The sequence below is a fragment of the Eupeodes corollae genome, chromosome 1, assembly GCF_945859685.1.
Source record: "Eupeodes corollae chromosome 1, idEupCoro1.1, whole genome shotgun sequence".
NCBI lineage: Eukaryota > Metazoa > Arthropoda > Insecta > Diptera > Syrphidae > Eupeodes > Eupeodes corollae.
This window is the reverse complement of record NC_079147.1, coordinates 221,977,188-222,000,686: the sequence shown is the minus strand read 5'-3', so window position 1 is coordinate 222,000,686 and position 23,499 is coordinate 221,977,188. Positions and strand designations below refer to the sequence as shown.

The window sequence follows — 23,499 nt, the reverse complement described above, 5'->3', positions numbered from 1 at the left end:
TGAATGGAACCTCAGTATTCTTTACCCGATCCTGAAAAAGGAGACTCTCTAAACTGCAACAACTATAGAGGAATCAGTCTACTTAATATAACCTATAAAATCTTCTCTGCCGTAATATGTGAACGTCTAAAGCCCATCGTCAACAACCTGATAGGTCCTTATCAGTGTGGTTTTAGACCAATAAAGTCCACGGTCGATCAAATATTCACATACCGGCAGGTCCTGGAAAAATCCGAAGAACACCAAATCGATACCTAACAACTTTTCATCGATTTCAAGGCCGCATATGACAGCATCTACATGGACGATCTGTATAGAGCCATGTCTAGTTTTGGCATCCCTGCCAATTTCGTCCGTTTGTGCAGGATGACTATGAAGAATTCACGCTGCTCCATAAAGGTGTGAAACAATTTAACAGAACCTTTCGATGTCAAAAAAGGTTTTAGACAAGGTGATGCGCAGTCATGCAATTTTTTAACATCGTACATGAAAGAATAGTGAAAAGCTCACGCACCAACACTATCTTTCAAAAGTTTGTCCAATTACCAGTATATACTGATGACATTGACATAATCGGAAGAACTCAGCGTGATGTCAATAGGGCTTTTGTGAGTATTGAGGAAGAGGCGGCAAAAATGGGTTTAACGGTTAATGAGGGCAAAACAAAGTACATGCTGTCTTCAAGAAAGGACATACAACACCGCCGTCTCAGTCAAAACGCCACCATCGATATACGTAACTTTGAGGTAGTTAAGGACTTTGTCTACCTAGGCTCCGCTGTAAACGCAGATAACAACACCAGCGCTGATTAAAGCGCCTTGTGTCGGTTCGAGAGAAAAGTTTTTCGTGTGATCTACGGTCCCGTATGCATCGAAGGGGAGTGGAGGAAAACATGGAACGACGAGCTGTACGGGCTGTACAGCAATGTAGAGGAAGTGACCTCACCCAACTTGGAGCGCGAACCTGGAGACATCTAGCTAGGGACCGAGCTAGATGGAGAAATTTGTTGGAGTAGGCCCTAGTTCACACAGGACTGTAGCGCCACCTTAAGTAAGTATGTATGATTTAGCAGATTTAGTAAAGAAGTTCTAGGATTTTAAGAGAGGATTTGAAATAAGAAATTATGTCTTAACTTGGTAAGGTAGGTCAAGAGATTTCTAAGGTGGTTTTAAAAAATATCAAGGCTGGCCTTGAAATAATGAAGGGGGAGATGTCAAGGGAGGGCCTGAAATGACAAGAGAGTTCCTAAAAAATCAAGGGATGAATTGAAATATAAAGGGATGCCTAGAGATTTCAAGGGAGGTCTAGTAATTTCAAGTTAGGTCTTGAAGTATCAAGGGAGGCCATGAAATTCCAAGGGAGGTTTTTAAATATCTAGGTGCCTAGTAATTTCAAGGCAGATTTACAGATTCAAAAAGATTTCTTAATATATCAAGAGAGGGTTTGAAATTTCAAGGCAAGTCGGGAAATTCAAAGATGGCTATAGATTTCAATGGGGATCTCGTCATTCAAACTGTAATAAGTTTTTTCGCCTTTAAACCATAGATTATAATTATTCCATTTTTTGAGAAATATCCTTGTCGCAATTGCTTATAGTTACCAATAAATCATAGGTTCCCATCGATTATCGAAATCAAGCAGCAATTGAGTGCGGTTAGTGGAATGTTGTTGTTATGTGTCCTTTTTTTGTTGTTCTTTTTCCTTTGTGCTTCTGTCTTTTGTTGTTATCACCTTATATAGTCTAGTCTCAAGGTGCATTGTCTACTCTGTATATTTATGTACTTTAATGTAATTCAAATTTTCTTGCTTAACTGTGACGTCACAGGTTTTACCATTTTGTATTGAATTTTCAATAATTTCAATGAGTTGGTACAGTGTGTATCCTTCCATTTTTAGTAATAGCATAGATTTTAATTGTCAAGTGTCAAAAGATGACGGTTTCTAAAGTGACAGTTCCTCAATTATTCACAATACCTCTTATTAAAACAAAAATGTATTGAGTGATTGGCTATTTCCAACCAAATCAAACAAATTGGGCAGTTTTTATTCTTTAAGGTAGCCATACAGTGATAAAAATCCAAAGAGACCCTAATTGATCCAAAATCAACAGTGTGTGGTGAATATGAGGTGGCTCGGTTTGGATCTATCAATTCATTTGGATTTTAATTTTCAGCAAGTCAAAAATCAACAATTTCGACCCTATGCTTACGTGGCATCGTGTACGGTTTCCGGAGATGTGTTTTAGCTCCCTCCAACTTTTACCTAGTGACGCTGATTTTGCTTCGACTGTCCTGCACCATATGCTTCTCGGTCGTCCAGGTCTTCTTCCTTCTTGTGTGAGCAGATTCCACTTCATTGCTTGGCCTGCAATGCAATCATTGCCTTTTCAAAGTTTGTCCATAATCGTATCTTGCCACTATCTCACAAATTCAATTAAGCATATCCTTAATGTCTCTTTCCCTCTTTTAATTTTTTCTGGATCAGTTGCCAACTTTTATTACTTGTGGTTACAATTTTCGGCCATGTTTTTCAATTTCATAGTTTTGAGATATTTTTCTGAGCAAATAGCTGTAAATTTTGTATTTATTTTATAAAAAAAACCAAAGCAAACCTAATTTGATTGCTATGCGAGAAATAAAAGTGAATTGTGTATATTTCATTCTCCTGACGTATTAACGTCTGAGAAAATTCTAGAAATCTTATAAATATAAACTGGCTTTGACAATGAAACGATATCGTCACTTGGAAAGAAAAATTTTATTTTATAATAATTAAAAAGATAATTATTATAGAAATAATTTTCTTTATGAACATTTTGTACGTCATTGATTCTAAAACAATTATCTTCTCTGCAACAAATTGTATATTCTTTTGTAGGCTTTATGTGAATTTAATAAATACAAAAATATATTTTGACTAATGTCACTTTGCTTTTATAGCGACGATATATAAAATTTCCATTAATTGGGCATATATCTTAATTTACTTAATTAATTCTGTTGAAGAATATATCGTTTCAATCTGTTTGCCGCATAATCAATTCGCTTTACTTATGACTGGTAACACTGACAAACGTCAAATTCACTGTCAGTGTCAAAGCAACAGCTGTTTTGTCAACAAAATTTCGATTTCATCATAAATACATAACCGCATATTTACCTTACCTTACGAATCCGAATACCACAATAGTATAATTATAATTATGAATATTCCGCGAATACTTTTAAAAACAAAACAACATTCAATCAAATTGAATTTAGGAAACGCCTTAAGATCAAACTTTAAGAGAAATCTAGCTAGTCAAGCTCAAACAGCCGCAGAAAGTCCTGCCGAAGATGGTACCACTCACTTTGGCTATCAAACGATCAAAGAAAGTGAAAAAGTTGAGAAAGGTTAGGAAAACTCTTAAAACAATCACAAAATACTCTCTAAATGAATTATATTTTAGTGCATAAGGTTTTTGAGGATGTAGCCAAGTCGTACGATATTATGAACGATGCTATGTCCATGGGAATCCATCGAATATGGAAGGATATCTTCATGGAGAGATTGGGACCGATTCGTGGGGCACGTCTGCTCGACATGGCTGGTGGGACAGGTGACATTGCGTTTAGGTTTCTTAAATACATAGACAAGCAACCTAACCCCAGCGGACGGCAGAGTCATGTCACAATTTCCGATATAAATCAACATATGTTGGATGTGGGTAAAGCGCGTGCAGACAATTTGGGACTTACACAGGAGAAACTTGATCAAATTTCAATCGAATGGAAGTGTGCTAACGCTGAAGAACTTCCATTCGATGACAATTCATTCTCGGCATACACGATTGCGTTTGGAATCAGGAACTGTACACATATTGATAAAGTTCGTAGTTTAACGTGTAGTGTGGTTTTTCTCGACGGAGATGAATAAAGTTTCAATTTCAGGTGTTATCGGAAGCCTATCGTGTGCTGAAACCAGGCGGACGCTTCATGTGCCTTGAATTTAGTCACCTCAACAACGAAACTCTCCAGTGGTTGTATGACCAATATTCGTTTCAAGTTATTCCTCCTATGGGACAAATATTAGCCGGACAATGGCAATCATACCAGTACCTCGTAGAGAGCATTCGAAAGTTCCCTCGTCAAGATGAATTCAAGGCTATGATTGAGGATGCTGGCTTTGATATGGTTCAGTATGAGAACTTGACATTCGGTGTTGTTAGTATACATTCAGGTTTTAAATTGTAGACCGAAAAAGATGCTATACAAAAGGAAGCTTGGTAAATAAAGTAAAATTTAGAAATTAAATTCAATTTCGTATTTGTTTTGTAAATAAAGCATTGCCAAATTTCACGCCCAATTTCCTGATTTAAATGCATTCGAAACATTTTGATTGTTATCCCCTAGATTTGAGTTTTTAAAATTATCAAAATTCCTAAAATTAGTTTTGTTTATACTTTAACAAATAAATAATAGTAAAGTTATGATTTTTTGTTTGTCTTTAAATCTAGATCAAAATATTAATGAAATGATGAGATTTATACAAATTTAGATATTTCTAAAAGTTTCTCGGCACAAATAAAAAGAGAAAGATAGGACTGAATACCAATTTAGCTTGAACTAGAATTCGAAACAAACCGGTCGATGATACGACAAACTAATAACTTTAAGACTACGACAAAGTTTCTCTACATTTGTTTGAGATTTTAGAAGTTGTCTGGTAGGAAGCTTCGTTGCACTTTAAAGCAATAAATATTTCTAGAAAAAAATTGCCACAACTTAAAAAATTTGTGTTTTCACTATATTTTTTTAAAATTTTATGAGTATTTGAAGTAGAAAAATGCAAGTTTAGGTAAATGACAAAGCTTAGTATTTTCACGAATAAGCCAAATGGCTCGAAGAGCCTATTTTACAAAAAGTGTGGTCTGACTTTTTTGAGTGATTTAAAGATATTTGGATTGATTTGCAACGGTCGTAATCATAAATTGACCCGGAAAAGCAATTTAGATATCTAGAAAATTATAAATCCAAGGATCCAAATTGCCTTGGAGTTAGTTTTATATACGTACATTTTTTTCAGATTGGTCCTGAGCTGTCCTAGTATACAGTCTAGCTAGGACAGATACTGTTCCTAATACGTAGTCCTAAAAAAAGTAATATCCTTACATTTCTTCACATCACTAGTACCTGACCTAATTTCACAACCCACAACCTAATACTAGGAAGTAATGCGTCTAAAACTCGTCTAAATTTGATTGTGAGTAGTACTAGTAGAACCAATTCTGCGTTGTATTTCATCCACTACTGAATGAAGAAGCAACATTTAAAACCCATAGAGTTTAAAAAAGCATATGGTAAATACATTGAACAACCGCACTAATTTGCTCCTTTTTTTCCTTTCCTTTCAATTTTTCTGCACCAGAAATCACCCAGTTCTACCTATTTTAAGAACTATAACTTAGTACTTCTGTCAAGAAACCAATTGTTACCGATTAGAGTATTTATAACTGGTATAATACACTGGTCATAATCGCAGAACTTTATATAGAAACTGGTCTGTTCTATAACAAAACTCCGAAAAAATATTAAATAATAAAAAAGATGTTCTGGCCCATGGGGGGATCGAACCCACGACCTTCGCGTTATTAGCACGACGCTCTAACCAACTGAGCTAATGGGCCACATGATTTTTAAAAGTCAAAGTTATTATTTGTCAGGGAGCACTCACCACAATACGGTGCCAATACATACAATACAATTTTATAGAGCAAGAGAACTTCGTTCGAGTGACTTAGCCCCTCCAAACAACAGAAACATGACAAATACAGAAATTGGCCAACATTTACAACAGATGGAAGAAACAATAAAACGAACGATGGAATGGACAATTACAAAGAACGGGACCAAATGGACGCTTACAGAAACGCGACTATTGATGCACTTCGTAGTACGTAAGCACAAGATTGGCTTACTTACAAAACTCAAAAACTTGTACAGACGACTTACATACATACTGAAGTCGTCAATAAAAAATGTCAATCTGTTGTTTAAGGAGAACTACAGGTTATGAATTAACAAGTACTGCGACCGTAAGATCCGGTCCGTTAATTCCAGTGACCCTAGTATGTTCCCTAAAATCAACAAGATATTCAGAAAAAAGAATGATAATGACCTTCCGTGTCTGAAAAAAAATGAGAGCAGGGACGTACTCAGGACAGCGCAAATAGATCCAGAAGAAGCCATCTTTGACGATGACTTTTATATAATTGAAGATCCGAAGGAAAAAGTGGAGGCGGTGGGAGCTGCTTTCCAGCAAGTGCACAAGGTGAATGTTAGCATTCGCCCCAACCACGACCTGGAAAACAGAGCCCTACTTAATCACTTCTACCTTCGAAATGATATGACACAATGGCGATCTGAGAACCACGGTTTCATGCGGTTCAATGACGATTCCTTGGCAAATGCCATAATCGCCCAGCAAAAGGGACCAAGTTCTTGTTAGTGACGAAGGTTGAGCTTCAGCTCATCTTCAATTCAATAAAAACAAACATTTAGCAAGTGTCGATGGTGTATCCAACGTTGTACTAAGACATTTATCGATGGAGGCAATTGACATTTACACCAAACTCTTCAATAATGCACTAAATAATGCATATTATCCAGTGCATTTGAACTGGAAGACCGCTGTGATTCATCCTCTCCCGAAAAAGGGCAAGAACAACTCCAGACCGTCAAATCTTCGGTCGATAAGTCTTCTTACGAACATCGGCAAAGTTTTCGAGAAGATTATTAATAGGGCTCTGACTTAGTGGGCAGCGGACAACAAAATAACTTCGGATAAACAGTTCGGGTTCAAGGCGGATCATGACACAATTCATGCTGCGTCTAAACTCGTTTCTGATACCTATCCAATGGAATAAATCAAAACAACAATGCACAGGTGCTGTTCTGGTTGATTTGGAAAAGGCCTTTGACACCGTATGGTTAGAGGGTCTTTACCTAAATCTGAGCAGGCTTGGCATAAGCAAGCCATTGTTGTATATACTTTATGATATGCTTAACGGTAGAAAGTTTGTTTTCAAAAGTGGCAATGTAACTTCTACCACAACATTCTTAATTAAAAATGGTCTTCAACAGGGAGCGGTGCATTCGCCGATTCTCTTCAGCATTTACACAAGCGATTTGATAGGTAGTTTTACAAAGGCAATTGCATACGCCGACGATTTAATTGCGTACCGAACGGCCCGAAAGGTTGAGGTTATTAGAATACTCTAGCAGTGTGATTTCGACAAGATTTAGCGATTATGCGATGACTGGGAACTGAAAATAAATGTCCAGAAGTCGGAGACAATTCTGTTCCGGACTCCGTTGGCTAGGCCACGAGGGATACGTGCAAGAATTGGCTCAAGATGGTCATCGTTGATCTTTACGGGCAGCCATTAGCGAGCAAAAGTGTAGTGAAGTACTTCGGTATCTGGTTAGATCAGTGTTTATATTTCGACAGACGAATAAATGTTGCTCTGACCTGGGCCTAAGGAGCTTTCGCTATGACGTAACGGCTACATGGCCCTTATACGGCCACTGATCGTTTATGGTTGTCGTGTGTGATTCAACGTGGCCACTCCCAGATGGAGAAGTTTCGGGCGGCAATGTTTACGACGCTGTACCGGCTTATATCGAAGAGCCGAAGCACACGCTTAATATAAAGATGAGTTTTTGAGCACCGCTTCAAAAGTAATAACTTAAGTTATTAGGTTATTTAAAAACACTGTTGTCTCGCAAGATATGGGGCTGGTTCAGACAATATAAGTGACTTTCATTTGCAGTCAACTTTATTCTTTGAACGTATACATTTTGACCGAGGTAACTCGTTAGTTTTTCAAGTGTCATGAATTTAAAATTAAACACTTTACTTCACGAACCTTTACTATAAGTTCATAGTACAAAAACTACTAAAAACATCATTGTCTGCAAAACACTCCCCAGGAAAGCTACACGTAAATCACGATTTGTATATTGTATTGTAATGAAATGTTACTTATTTCTTTTCCAAATTGACAAGGAATCCTTTTACAGAAAGCATTCAAAAAAGTTGTGCAGATAATAATTAAATAATAAAGTAATAAAGTTCAGAATCCAGTTGAATGAAAAAACATGATAAACTGTCATTTTGATAGAAAGAGACTTGAATTGATAGTTAGGGGTTTTTCTTAACTAACTTTCCAGTCAACTTTCCATTAAAGCTACCTCAATTCGAAGTTAATTTTTTGGGAGCTGGCGAATCATAACAACTACGCTAACTGAAAACTTGTCTAACTTTCAAGTTCCTCAAGTTAAGTCTGCACATGCTTGGTCTAAAACACAAACGTTTAGAGGGTTTTTAATGTATTTCATTCTGAAATGTTACAAATTTTGTTGAAGCTTTTTTCAAACTTAATAATATATTCTGTTCTTGTTGGCATTTCGTTAAATGCGAAGAAAACAACAAAAATATAGATCCAGCAACCCAGAAGATGAGAAAGTTCGCCAGAAAATGTGATCTTTTTTCGTAGAACCATGAAAGAGAATTTCTTACATTGAATTTTTTAGCTGCTTTCTCGTAGATTGAAGCAGATTCCAGAAGACAAATTCTAAAAAATTACTGTTTTGCGTAAGCATTTTGAAAATATTTTGATCTTAAAGTAGACAACAAAACTTAAAAATTTTAGAAACAAAAATGTTTAGCTTATTGAATTTAAGGAAAAAGGTACATTTGAGTATAATATTTCTCTAAAAATTAAATAAACAAATTAAGGTAAACAAATAAGTTGGGAAGAAATTTTAGTGTGGCGCTCACAAATTACACGTTGCAAAATCTTTTCTTTTTTTCAGTTCTCTATAAATTCAAATCTTTTATATTAAATTATTAGATATGAACGTTAATTTTTTTTCAATTTGCCATTAGTTTAACGAAACGGTCACTTTCGCTGTTTTTGTGAAGTTTATATTCTTGAAATTCGTGTTTAAATCTCAGTTCTGGACCAAAATATGCAAATTAACTTCAAAAAGTAGATTTAATTTTTTAAGATCTTAAAAGTTTTTGTATCTAAAAGACAATCAATTTTGGAAGAAAAAAAAAAAAAACACTTCACAAAAACCTTACACTATTTGTGTGCGTCAAAAAAAAAAAACAAGATAGACTTGAAGATGATTTTCAGAAATTTAAAAGCAACTTTATATCAGCTTGGCGATCGGTTACTAGAGGTTTATTCTAAAAAACTTGAGTATTAAATTTTTATCTCAAAAATCAGATCTTATGAAAATAATTTAGAGCATTACTACAGTTTTTTCTAAATTTTAAATTATGTGAAAACAAAGATTTTAGTTGTTTTTGACAACCAACCGCTTTTTGCTGAATTTGAAATTACTAACAAATCTTTAGATGAAATCTTTACTTATACAACTTAGCTGCATAAGCTGTATGGCTCATATTACCGCCTTGGATCGTCCGTTGGTTAAAAGTTAATGAATTTGTGCTGCACGATTGGAATAGGGTTGGTTTTCCGATTCATACTAAATAAAAATAAGTACGGGTAGTTTCCGGACTCGGCATATAAATAAGTTGTAGTCTGTGCTAATAAGGTGAAATATAGCAGGAAATTTTAGCTTATCCTTAATTCCTCAGCGCAAATCGCGGGAACCTTTTTGCACCTTTGCATTAAATAAGCCTTATTAGTTATTGAGTTAATGTGATGTACAAATTTCAATTTTCTATTGAATAACACACCAAGGACAGACATTTTGTTAACACGAAATAATAATCTTGAAACAGTTTTGAAATTTGTAAGATCGTCGGCATAAATAATGCACTAAGACTGTTTCAATACCGACGGTAAATCGTTTATAAATAAAATTAAAAGGATAGGCCCTAAATGACTGCCATGTGAAATTCCAGAGTTAACTTTGATTAATCCAATAAATAAGATTGTAGATATTTTACGAAATGTTCACTAAAACCCAGCTTTTCTATTTAATAACAACCAAAAACTCGATCTGAGAGTTTATTAAAAGCTTTATTGAAACATAGTTAAAATAAAATTGTTTTTCGTTTTAAAATGAGTCAATACAGTTTTCAGTTGAAATTCAGTTTCAGTTAAGTTTCATTAAAAAAAAATGATGGTAAAACGTCCTTAGTTGAACCGTGCTGTGTTTGAACGATCATAGATTAATAATAAGAGTTTAATAATAATAGAAAATCTAGTAATAGGTCTGTAGTTTTTTGTATTTTATTTTTTATTCATTTAAATTTGATTCGAAATAAATATACACTGAGTTATAAAAAAGTGGCACACCTTAAAATTTCGAAATAATTTCAAATATGTAAAAATGACCTTTTTGAATTCAGTATTGTTTATTAACATTTAATATTATTAATTTACATATGTAAAAAATAAACAAAAGAGAAGAACTTTTAAATAGAACATACAATAAATGAGTTTTTGTTCACCGAATAGTGGTTATTATCTCCCCTAATATCTATCAAAGATTTAACCTTCGCCTCGGCATACTTCTATCTTTTTCTTTAAAAGTTGAAAATGCAAAACTTACGACATTGACAAACGTCGCCTGTCGGGTAGTTGAATTTACGTACATATTATAACAATTATTAGTTTTAAATCAAAATTTGGTGATAATTTTAAAAACATTTTTTACGGGTTACATTCTCTCACTAGTTCATTTCGGTATGGTAGGGCTACAGCGATACAATTCTCCATACCTTCAAAAATGGTGCTGTTTTCTCCATTGATCACTTGGACTATTTCCGCTTTTGTTAACCAAACTTTCCTAAGGAAGGCCACCCTAAATTCCTTTAAACCCGGACATCTGCCCAAGAATTCCTGGATGTTTTCTTCCTCCCTTAAGCTGCACACAGTACATAATGATGATTCGTTCTGGACAGATCCGTTTCCATTAAGCTTGATTAAATCACATCTTGCCTTAAAAATCCAAGTAATCTTGTTCAGTTCGAAACCATCGTTAATGTAAATCTGTCCTCTTAAATGATCCAGATGTGTGTAGATGCGCCTACTGCTCTCAGATGCCCTTCGTAGGTTTTCTTGTTGACCCTCGATTTCAACAGCCGCAATAGATCATTGCCTTTTTGGATCCAATCAATTTGAGAAATAGATCTCTCATCCCAACACAGTCCAAAACAATATCCAAGATTGTTCAATTCCTGTACCCAAACCAATTTTTCCCCCAAAAGTAGTTTTGTAAGCTGATGCGGTTGTCTTGTTGCGCTGTATTCGAATAAGATCGAGGGAATAGTTATGTCCGTCCTTCGCCCCAGTTTCCATTGCCAAAGAGTAGTTTGGAGTATATGTAGGCAATTTTAAAAATAGCGTTGAAGTTTATCCACTTCTTCGAACATTCCAAAGCTCCAGATCTGAGCACCTTAGGTTTGAATAGCTGTTCAAACTTCTTGAATAATGTCCATTTGGTTTTTAAGTTGATATTTCTATTTGCTAGAAAGCATTGCCACGTCGAGTTTTGCTGTTCTTGGCTGCAGTGTTTCTCTTTTCTACGTGCTTTGAAAACGACATCTTTACTTACTTACTTAAGGTGGCGCTACAGTCCGGGGCGGACCTGGGCCTCAACCAGTAAGCGTCTGCAGCTAGCTCGGTCCCTATTTAGCTGTCTCCAATTTCGCACCTCAAGTTGGATGAGGTCTTCACCCGCCTGCGTGGGCAACCTGAGTCGCGGTCTTCCTCTACTGCGCCGTCCCTCGGGATTGGATTGGATGATGTCCATCCGCTCTAAATGACCTAGCCATCTAAGCTATTGGACATTAATTCTGTTAACTAGGTCAATGTCACTGTACAGTTCGTCGTTATATCTTCTCCTCCATTCTCCATCTATGACGCGCTCATCTTTCTTTGACAGGGTGTAGGCCTCAGCGCCATAAGTAAGAACCGCGATAATGAGTTTCTTATAGATGGTGATTTCAGATGCTCGAGAAAGGACTTGCCTAGGTAGACAAAGTCCTTAACTGCCTCAAAATTGTAGCTGTTCATGGTGATGTTTGTCCAAGACGTCGTTATTCAATTTCCTTTTTTGATGACAGCATATACTTGGTCTTGCCCTCATTGACCACTAAACCCATCTTCTTCGTTTCCGTCACATTGCTCACAAACGATCCACTGGCATCACGCTTTGATCTTCCAATAATGTCAATATCATCGGCGTATCCGAGTAATTAGATGGACCTTTGGAAGATTGTGCCTCTAGGTGTTGACAGTTGAGTTTTTCACAATTCTTTCCAGAACGATGTTGAAGAAGTCTCATGACAGTGCATCGCCTTTGTTGACATCAAATACATCGGTGAGATCTTTTCCGACCTTGATAGTGCAGCGTGCATTCTTCATCGTCATTCTGCAGAAACGGATAAGTTTGACAGGGATGCCAAAACTCTGTAGAGCTCTTCCGATTTGAAGCTCCTGGGTTTTTTTCCAAGATATGCCGTAGTGTGAAAATTTGGTCGATAGTGGACTTTCCTGGTCTGAAGCCACACTGATAAGGACCGATCAGGTTGTTGACGAACGGCTTCAGACGTTCACATAATCTGAGAATCTTATATGCAATGTTAAGGAGACTGATGGCTCTGTAGTTTGCGCAACTCAGAGGGTCTTCTTTTGTTATGTATTGGGCAAACTATGTTGAGATTCCACTCATCGGGCATGAATTCTTCCGACCATATTTTGCAGATGAGTTGGTGCATTCTCCCTACCAAGTCATCACCTGCTACTTTGAATAGTTCGGCAGCGATACCGTCAGCTCAAGCAGCTTTCTTTGACTTCAGCCATCTTCACTTCGTCAATGTCGGGTAGGCGGAATTGTTGATCTGCGTCGCCTAGGTTAAGTGGTTCTATCTCCCTTACAGCGGAATTCAGCTCGTCATCGCCGTTATATAATTTGGAGAAGTGGTCTTCAACGACATCTTTGGTGAAAGCATAACTCTTTGTTAGTATAGTTGAACTCGGCATACCTTGAAGGATTTTTACGATATCGTCGTCCGAATTATCCCACTCCTCAATCTGACCAGATCTCAGCTCACTAAGTGTCTCGGGAAAAGCTTGCGATAGGACTCATGTCCGGGCTTATGGCAGGCCAAGCACATTGATTTCTACTTTTTCCAAGTAGTCCGTAATGCAGAACTTGAGATCTCGCATTGTCTTGCATCAGCAAGAAATGTTTCCCATAAATTGTGTGAAAGAACCCACATTTTCTTCCAAAACGTTGATGATGTAATATTTAGAGTTCAACGATTATTCTATTATGTATAGTCCAGTTATTCCGTGCACGGAAATTCCTGCCCACACCATGACGTAACCTCCCCAGAAATTTTCTCGATGGAAACTGTTGTCGAATTGTATCTTACCCCCTGATCTTCTTCAAACTCTTTTACGTTCATCTGGTCAGAGAAGACAAAACCTGGACTTATCAGTGAAGAGAACAATACCTCGGTTAAAAAGATATTTTTTTTTTCAAAGAATTTTAAGTTATTTCAAACTAGCCCATTATTGGTAAGTATTTTCTACTAATATAATTTAATGTTAGATTGTTCAACTTTCCCGAATAACTTTGAATTGTAAGCCATGATAGTAAAAATCTAATCAACAAAATGTTAATGGTTTTCAAAAACAAAAAGACTTCAAAGGGTTTATTTCACTAATGGCTTTCCAAATACATTTAAATACTATATACATAATTATATATGCATACCTGTCAGTGCACTAAATGTCATACATACAAACATTCTAAACCTTTGTTTAAACGGATCTTCATAAATGGATAAAGCTTGACGTGGTAATTGCATATATGCGCTTTAAAAGGTGGTAAATCCTCTTAGCACAAACGAGTATCTTTTTTGCATTGGCCCCCTAAGTATCATCTTCAATGTAATGCAACAGACTTTAATTTTGTTTTCCCTCTTAGAAAGAGAGACACTTTTTAATAACACCATCAAAAGTCTGTAGATATGTATGTACCATTTTTTTCTTCTTCTCAAGGCGGTAGCCAACAAAAAAGTTTCAGAGGGGTGTTAAAGAATTTGAAGAACAAAAAATAGAAATGTAATAAAATGATATTAAAGCTGGCCCCTATTATATGATCATATCACCCTTAGTAAAAATCTTTCTTCTTTTTTATTATGCGTTTTAGTGTAAAATAAAGCAGGACTAAGTGTACACCCTTGTCTTACCCTTGTTTTGGTTACAAACCATTTAGACTTATCTGATACATTATATATTGTGATTTGGATTCCTTACAGATATTTTGAATATATGTATATGAAGCATCCAAAAACATTGAAGAAAAGTATCAATTTTGTGGTTCCACAGTGAAACTACATGGTTCCCGATTCCCAACGCATATAGTTTGTAGTACATAAGATCACCTCGGCTAACTGTATCGAACGCTTTGAAGTCTACGAAAATGTTTTCATGTCTTACCTGCAATACTTCTAAAACAAAAATTAAAATCTTATGTGGAATAGCCCGATCTGAAGACCGTTTGAAATTTGCTGACCAGATGGTTCGTTTCTGTCCACGTCTGTAGGTGTCTCTGTAATTTGGATTTCAAACACGGAATAACTCTATAGTTTTCAGGGTTCAAGGCACATCATTTCTTCTAATTCATTCATTTCGTCAACGTTTGAATTAGATGACTTGTAAAATTCAATAGCAAACCAATCCTACATCCCAACTTTGCTATGCTTGAGTCAACTAATAACAAAAGGCTAATTTTAAACCTAGGAATTTTGTAATAGAACTGTGATATTTTTGTAGATATCGGGTTGTTGGAAATGGTTTTGTCGAAATTGAGGGCTTAGATATCGAGAATATTTTTTTTTAATTTAAATTGTAAGTTTAGCTCAAAAACTCTGCTGTATTTATAGCTAAACCTAGATTTTGCTCTTCAGATTAAAATGTCTGTTTTTTCCTTTTATATATATGTTTTTGCATCTAGGCTTCAAAGCTTTCTTTATTGATCTTCTACTAACTTAGCGATTTTCAACCTACCAAGCATTATGGGGTTTTCCATGGCTAAATTCAGATTTCTTTCAAAAATTGATTTTTTTTCTGGCGCATCGAACACGATTGGAATAGTTTTGTATGTCATTTTATTAGTGTCAAATAGTGTGTGTACGTTTTCACGAGTGCAGTAGAGCTGTCAAATTCCCAGATAAATTTTTTTTAAAAAGTATATTAAAGTATTGTTACAAAAGGGGTAAATCTGCCGAAAAATCCAGATCTTCAAATTTAATCTTAAATCAGATATAAATCGATTTATTTTGCTCCATGGCAAACACAGTGAAAATTTGTATTTTGTCAGATCTTGATCAAGAATAAATTGATTTATTTTACCAATTGAAAACTCCATTAGATACATCTCTTGCTTTCTTACAGCTCGTTGAAACCATTTCTTTTTGAAATCTCAATTTTTGTCCATGTGTCGATTTGGTGTTCTTGGGTTTTTCCAGGATCTGCCGTAATGTGAATATTTGGTCGACTGTGGACTTTCCTAGTCTAAAACCACACTTATAAGGACCTATCAGGTTGTTGACGATGTGCTTTAGACGTTTACATATTACGGCAGAGAAGATTTTATAGGCGATGTTAAGTAGACTGATTTCTCTAAAGTTGGTGCAGTTTAAAGGGTCTCCTTTTTTCAGGATCGGGCAAACAATACTGAGGTTCCATTCATCGGTCATGATTTCTTCCGACCATATCTTACAGATAAGTTGGTGCATGCTCCTAACCAACTTATGTCCAGCTGCTTTAAAGAGCTCAGCATTCAAGCTATCCGCTCCAGCCGCTTTATTAGCCTTCAGGAATATGGCAATCTTTACTTCGTCTAAGTCAGGAGGATGGGATTGTTTGCTTTTGTCGTCTATGTTGAATGGATCATCCTGCCTGACTGCGAAATTCGGTTCGTTGTCACCTGTCACCGTTATACAGTCTGCTGAAGTGGTCCTTCCATATCCTTAACATTGACTGCGGTTCCACTATGATGTTTCCACTTTCGTCTTTGCAGCTTTCGGTTCTAGGTTTATGTACCTGTGAATTTCGTTTCACCTATTCATAAAACTTTCGAACTTCATTCCTGCTTTTAAACCTCTCAACAACTCGGACCGCACGCTACTCATGCCCTCCCTTTTTCCTTATGAGAATTCGGTGTTAATATCGCCTCTTCTGCTCATTGAACTCATGAGCAGCTCTCGTCCTTTTATGCAGCGCCGCTTTGCGTGCCTGTTGTTTGGCTGCATTTGCCTGCCGACATTCCTCATCAAACCAGGGGTACCTTGTTGGTGGCTGCTTGAAACCCAGCACATCAGAGTCGGCTTATCTGATTGTATCTTGGCAATGTTGCCACTGGTTTTCGATACATTGTGTTGGCGGCAGAGAACTTCGAGAGAGGTTACTTGTAACTCGTTCGACGTTGTACCTTCTCCCAGCACCTCCCTGTTTTGTAGTGACCCGAGTCGATGTTAGCTCCTCGGAAAGTTCGGACATCCATGATGCTGGAAGCGTGTCTGGCGTCGATCGCAATGTGGTCAATCTGGTTGACGGTAGATTGATCTGGAGAAGTCCAAGTTCCTTTGTGGATGTTGAGGTGTGGAAAGAAGCGTACTGGCTACCATGACGTTTCCTCCCGCAGGAAAATCTATGAGCCTTAATCCGTTGTCGGAAGTGTTATCGTGTTTTTCCCGATTATTCAACCAAAGATGTCTCCCTTTCCTAGCTTAGCAATAAAATCGCCCAGGACAATTTTAATATCGTAGCTAGGACACTGCTCATATGTTTTGTCTAAGAGCTCGAAGAACATATCTTTGGTGTTGTCGTCTTTCTCTTTTGTGGGGGCGTGCGCGCATATCAGGCTAATGTTGCCGAATTCAGCCTTAAGCCTAGTACATACTTGTGAACCATCTCGTGAACCCATACAAATTTCAGTTTTTGGTTCACCCGTGAACTTGCTCGTGAAGATGAGTGGAGAACAAAGTGGAGAGTTTTCGTTCACGGGCAATTCACGTGCAAAATGTACGGGAACTGTTGGTGAAGCTGAAGTCAAATGTTCACAACGTGTACTCACAAGTGTGTACCAGTGAGCGATGTCAAAAGTTCACTTTCTCCACTGGCGAACGTTCACTTCACGAGGAAGTATGTACTAGGCTTTAATGCGTATGGTCATGAGGCGCTCATTGATGCACCTATAGCTCAAGACTTCTTGCCTGAGTCTGATGAAGTTTTTCATCCTTTTTCCAGGATGGCGGTGATGTCTATTTTATAGCAGTCTAGGACATCCGCTTATTCTTCAGCCGCACGTGGTCTGTTAAGGGACCTAACATGCCACGTGCAAATCCGAAGTTCGTTTGCGTAGGTTGTCAACTGTAAACTATGCAACTATGATGTTTTTACGTGGCCAGGAAGTCACCCCGACGCGACGGCACAACCCCCAAGCTGGAGGGCTAGATCCTTAGATAGGACGGGGAGCCGGATAAACTTACTTACTTACTTAAGGTGGCGCTACAGTCCGGGGCGGACCTGGGCCTCAACCAACAAGCGTCTCCAGCCAGCTCGGTCCCTAGCTAGCTGTCTCCAGTTTCGCACGCCAAGTTGGTTGAGGTCCTCTCCCACCTGGGTGCGCCACCTGAGTCGCGGTCTTCCTCTACTGCGCCGTCCCTCGGGATTGGATTCGAAGACCTTCCGGGCTGGAGCGTTGATGTCCATCCGCTCTACATGACCTAGCCATCTAAGCCGTTGGACTTTGATTCTGCTAACTAGGTCAGTGTCGCTGTACAGCCCGTACAGCTCGTCGTTATATCTTCTCCTCCATTCTCCATCTATGCGTACGGGACCAAAAATCGCCCGAAGAATTTTTCTCTCGAAGCATCCTAAGACGCTCTCATCTTTCTTTGACAGGGTCCAGGCCTCAGCGCCATAAATGAGAACCGGGATGATGAGTGTCTTATAGATGGTGATTTTACATGCTCGAGAGAGGACTTTACTTCTCAATTGCCTTCTAAGTCCAAAGAAGCAGCGATTTGCAAGAGTTATTCTTCGTTTGATTTCAGCGCTGGTGTCGTTGTCTGCATTAATAGCGGTGCCTAGGTAGACAAAGTCCTTAACTACCTCAAAGTTATAGCTGTCCATGGTGACGTTTTGTCCAAGACGTCGTCGTTCAGTGTCCTTTTTTGATGACAGCATATACTTGGTCTTGCCCTCATTGACCACTAAACCCATCTTCTTCGCTTCCGTCGCAATGCTCAAAAACGCTCCACTGACATCACGCTTTGATCTTCCAATTATGTCAATATCATCTGCGTATCCGAGTAATTGGATGGATCTTTGGAAGATTGTGCCTCTAGTGTTGACGATTGAGTTTTGCACAATTCTTTCCAGAACGATGTTGAAGAAGTCGCATGACAGTGCATCGCCTTGTCTAAAACCTTTTTTGACATCAAATGCATCGGTAAGATCTTTTCCGACCTTGATAGAGCAGCGTGCATTCTCCATCGTCATTCTGCACAAACGGATAAGTTTGACAGGGATGCCAAAACTAGACATTGCTCGGTAGAGCTCTTCCCTATAGATGCTGTCATACGCGGCTTTAAAATCGATAAAGAGATGGTGGGTATCGATTTGAAGCTCCTGGGTTTTTTCCAAGATCTGCCGTAGTGTGAATATTTGGTCGATAGTGGACTTTCCTGGTCTGAAGCCACACTGATAAGGACCAATCAGGTTGTTGACGAATGGCTTCAGACGTTCACATAATACGGCAGAGAGGATCTTATACGCAATGTTAAGGAGACTGATGCCTCTGTAGTTGGCGCAGTTTAGAGGGTCTCCTTTCTTATGTATCGGGCACACTATGCTGAGATTCCACTCATCGGGCATGCTTTCTTCCGACCAAATTTTGCAGATGAGTTGGTGCATGCTCCCTACCAAGTCATCGCCTGCTGCTTTGAATAGTTCGGCGGTGATGCCGTCAGCTCCAGCAGCTTTGTTTGACTTAAGTTTAGATATAGCTATCTTCACTTCGTCAAGGTCGGGTAGGCGGAATTGTTGATCTGCGTCGCCGAGGTTGAGTGGTTCTATCTCCCTTACAGCGGAGTTCGGTTCGTCATCGCCGTTATATAATTTGGAGAAGTGATCTTTCCATATTCTCAGCATCGACTGTGGTTCTACTACGATGTTCCCTTGATCGTCTTTACAGGCTTCGGTTCGTGGCTGGTACCCTTGGGATGTTTTTTTTACCTTTTGGTAAAATTTACGAACCTCATTCCTGTTGTGACATCCCTCTATCTCCTCGATCGCGCGCTTCTCATGCTCTCTTTTTTTCCGTCTAAGAAGCCGGTGTTCCTCTCTCCTCTTCTGCTCGTAGAGCTCGCGAGCAGCTCTAGTCCTTTTGTGCAGCGCCGTTTTGTATGCCTCTTGTTTCGCTGCGTGCGCTTGCCGGCATTCGTCGTCAAACCAGGGGTTTCGCTGTGGTGGCCGTGTGAAACCTAGCACTTCAGAGGCGGCATCTCTGATGGCTGCAAGGCAATGTTGCCACTGGTTTTCAATGCTTAATGCAGGAAGCATAGGACTCCTTAGGAGGTTACTAGAGACTCGATCGGAAAAGGACATGGCAGTCTCTTGCGATTGTAGCCGTCTAACGTCGAATCTTCTCACAGTACTTTCTTGTTTTGGCTTGGATCGGGATATCCGTAGCCGTACCTTGGCTACAACGAGGTAGTGGTCCGAGTCAATGTTGGCCTCTCGGAATGTTCGGATATCCTGGATACTGGAGAAGTGTCGTGCGTCGATCGCAATGTGGTCAATCTGGTTGACGGTTGATTGATCAGGAGATTTCCATGTCCCCTTGTGGATATTAAGATGCGTGAACTGCGTACTAGCTACCAGAACGTCTCGCCCCGCAGCGAAATCGACCAGCCTGAATCCGTTGTCGGAGGTGGTGTCGTGCAGGCTGTATCTCCCGATTATGCCACCAAAGATGTCTTCTCTTCCTAGCTTGGCATTAAAATCTCCTAAGACAATTTTAATGTCATAGCCAGGGCACTGCTCATATGTCTTGTCCAAGAGCTCGAAGAACATATCTTTGGTGTCTTCATCTTTCTCCTCTGTTGGGGCATGCGCGCATATTAGGCTTATGTTGGCGAATTTAGCCTTGATGCGGATTGTCGTGATGCGCTCGCTCACACTGTTGAAACTCAAGACTTTTTGCCTGAGCCTAGTTCCAACAACAAATCCACACCCAAATAGACGCTGTCTTTGTTCACGGTAGCAGTCGCCGTAGTAGATATCGCAGTCTTTTAGTTTGCGTTTACCCGGTCCATCCCATCGCACTTCTTGGATGGCTGTAATATCTGCCTTGCAGCAGTTTAGGGCTTCCGCTAATTGTTCGGCTGCACGTGGTCTGTTAAGGGACCTAACATTCCACGTACATATCCGAAGTTCGTTGTCCTTATTTCGTTTGCGTGGGTTGTCAACAGTGAATCCGTCCGTATCCGAGGCTTGTTGTTGCTTCGAAACTATGATGCTTTTACGTGGCCAGGAAGTCACCCCGACGGCACAACCCCCAACCTGGAGGGCCAGATCCTTAGTATAACTCCAAGGAAGGGGAGCCGGATAAAACCGCTCCTTATAGGCCTGGGCTCCGAATAATTCGTTGAAAACCCATAAGGTGTTCACTAAGTAGTTCAACCTTAAGCCTAGTACATACTTCCTCGTGAAGTGAACGTTCGCCAGTGGAGAAAGTGAACTTTTGACATTGCTCACTGGTACACACTTGTGAGTACACGTTGTGAACATGAACAAACCAAATGTCAAAGCTTCACCAACAGTTCCCGTACATTTTGCACGTGAATTGCCCGTGAACGAAAACTCTCCACTTTGTTCTCCACTCAGCTTCACAAGCAAGTTCACGAGTGAACCAAAAACTGAAATTTGTATGGGTTCACGAGATGGTTCACAAGTATGTACTAGGCTTTACTGCAACTGTAGAAGTCTCCGTTGATTCAATAAAGTTAATTCCTTAGCTGCAGTCTGAATAAAGAGATGGCAGTGATTTTAACATGATATCTCTAGAATCGTCACCATAACAGTGGTGCACTAACCCTATACGCACTTTTATATTTTCACAGACGTTTCGTAATTTTTTGGACCTCAATAAATTTACTTTTTATTTTCACGTTTTTCGTTTTCTGACTATTTTTCAAACTTCTTTCAGTTTTGAACGGCCTTACAAAAGTTAATTTTTTTTGAGTGGATATTTTTTAAAGGTCAGAAATGTGTCATTTAAAAAAATGTAAGATATTTTAAAATTGTTCAAAAAATAAAAAAAAATACAAATCATTGAAAGATTGAAACAATTTGTGATTTTTGAGATCTAAGAGTCTTAAATAAGATGATCTTCACAGGCAAGGTTATCATCTATGCTAGGTCACTTCAAAAGTAAGGAAATATGAACTGTATCACAGTACAGTTTTCCATGGACTTACAATCTTTTAATTCATAGAGAATAAGTTGAGAGAAAAGGGTACAAATTTGACCAAAAACACGTTGATATCTTTGACATTTATTATTCGTTTCGTCATTAATATATTTTCAGTTTAGATAGTTCTCAAGTGTAGACATCAAATGTTTAAGAGCTTGCAATTAATGCTTTTGATAAGGGGTCATTATCGCAATAGTCTACGGCCTTTTTGCTTTCTGTTACACATTTTTAAACCAAACCTCATCAAGACTATTTGCATGCCGTTGCCGTTATAAGGTTTGCTACTTCATCTCACTTCTAGGATTCAGTTAAGCGAACATTCGATTTAGCTCGAGGGTGTTAAGGTAGCATGAAAAGTGGTAGATACGTGTTCTTAGCTCTATGATTCTGTATGAGCAAACGATGTTAAATCTCTAGATACAGAAAGGGTGGTAGATATATAAATGGTTGTAGATAGATATGTCCATGATGATAAACGAATTCAATACTTAAAGGAGGAGCTGAAAGCTTTCAAAGCTACTTTAACGAAGAACCACCAACAACAATATAAATAAACTTTATGCAACAGTTTGATAATAAAACTCAGATAAAGGGGGTGTGTTCCCGACCTATGATTTAATAGATGAAAAGCTTTTTTATTTATTCTCTCCCTCACATATAGCACTGAGTAGAGTATGGAATGGATATTGGATAGTATAGTATCTGCGAGAATCTTTTCATCTCGATGCCTACCGTAGTCATAGTATAGAAGACTATTAAAAATGTTGTCTCAGTTAAGATTCAATCTTCGTGTAGAGCTGAACCCAAGAAAAATTCCATCCCAACGTCGTCGTTAAATCAAAAGGATAGCTAGTTAGATAAAAAGCAACAAAAAGAAAAAAAGGGGTGCACATTTAAATTTGTGTTCCTTTAAGAAAATCTAATGAAATTAAATCAATTTTCTGTCAAAGGAGTGCGACTGATTTAAGTCTAAAAGCAAGCAGACCATTAGCCAAAAAAAAAAGAAACTCTGTTCCTCTTCTTCAAAGGATATTCGTAAATTGTTCGTAATTTTATTTTTCGAGATATTCTAAGTACTCGTCGTTCAATAGACATTAATATACTATCAAGCCAATTAACAGTGAGAAAGTGCTTCAATTCAATCCTTCGAAGGAGTTGCAGACATTTAGGTAATTATATCATATTCAATTTTCAATTAAAGTCGTAAGATCATATCGTTATGTGGGGTGGAAAAGTTTGAATTTGGGGACTTAATGTTTGGGATATAATGTAAGCACATATGTATGTACATATAAAGAAGGACCTCATAAAGTGTTATACAACATTTGTGTATAAGTAGAGCACATTAAATTAGTTTTTATTTTTTAACCAATAATTTTTATCTTCAAATAAATTATGATCCTATTAGAGCATCAAGAAATTTAATATCAAAAAATCTAATATTTAAGCTGCTTAAAATAAAAATAAATTATAATTGGCTGTAAGGACATTTTACATAATGTACTTATGTAAAGTGTTTAAAACATAATTTTCCCAATTTGTATTTAATATTTAAAAAAAAATTGTTGTTGTGATTGCTGGAACTTTGAATTTTGTTTGGTAGCATTGATATTAAAAGAAAAAGTGTTATCTTAAAGAGCTGTGATTTACTGCAAAGTTTAAACAAGCTTAGGCGCGTAAGTGAACTTAATTGTTAAGTTAAAGTTGCAGTTACAACTACAAGACTGGAAAGGAGGGTTATAAAACAATTTTATAAGTATCAAGTAGATTAATGAAAGACACCAACTTCTAGCTTCTTAAAATTAATTTTTTTCCACGAGACGTTTTCTAGTTTTGTCTCGGTCTCGTGAAAATATAAAAAAAGTTAGTCTCGTTTTGTTATCTTGCCTTGGCCTCTGCTTCAGATTTTTAGCCTCTTAAATATTTAAGAGGATAGTTTCTTCTTATTTTACCAATGGTGGATCCTGGGGAGATATTT

The 23,499-nt window shown here is 37.9% G+C and overlaps 2 protein-coding genes and 1 non-coding gene across 4 annotated transcripts in view; 2 read left to right on the top strand and 1 right to left on the bottom strand.

Annotated features, from left to right (window-relative positions):
- LOC129954221 (arylalkylamine N-acetyltransferase 1) overlaps nt 1-23,499 on the top strand; it is a 76,970-nt gene that overhangs the window by 10,600 nt on the left and 42,871 nt on the right. Inside the window, exon 1 of one of the 2 annotated variants that reach the window (XM_056067978.1) lies at nt 22,296-22,690. The exons of the other annotated variant lie outside the window; for it this stretch is intronic. The gene's annotated coding sequence lies outside the window, so the exon portion shown is untranslated. Of the gene's footprint in view, nt 1-22,295; nt 22,691-23,499 lie in introns of those variants that run through there. 2 annotated transcript variants of the gene reach the window in all.
- On the top strand, nt 3,127-4,297 carry LOC129954218 (2-methoxy-6-polyprenyl-1,4-benzoquinol methylase, mitochondrial). The gene is made up of 3 exons (XM_056067975.1): nt 3,127-3,392; nt 3,449-3,867; nt 3,930-4,297. The coding sequence occupies exons 1-3, from the start codon at nt 3,203-3,205 to the stop codon at nt 4,230-4,232; spliced, it is 912 nt and encodes a 303-aa protein (XP_055923950.1). The 5' UTR covers nt 3,127-3,202; the 3' UTR covers nt 4,233-4,297.
- Trnai-aau (transfer RNA isoleucine (anticodon AAU)) lies at nt 5,592-5,665 on the bottom strand. Its single transcript has one exon. It is a non-coding gene; the product is annotated as a tRNA-Ile (tRNA).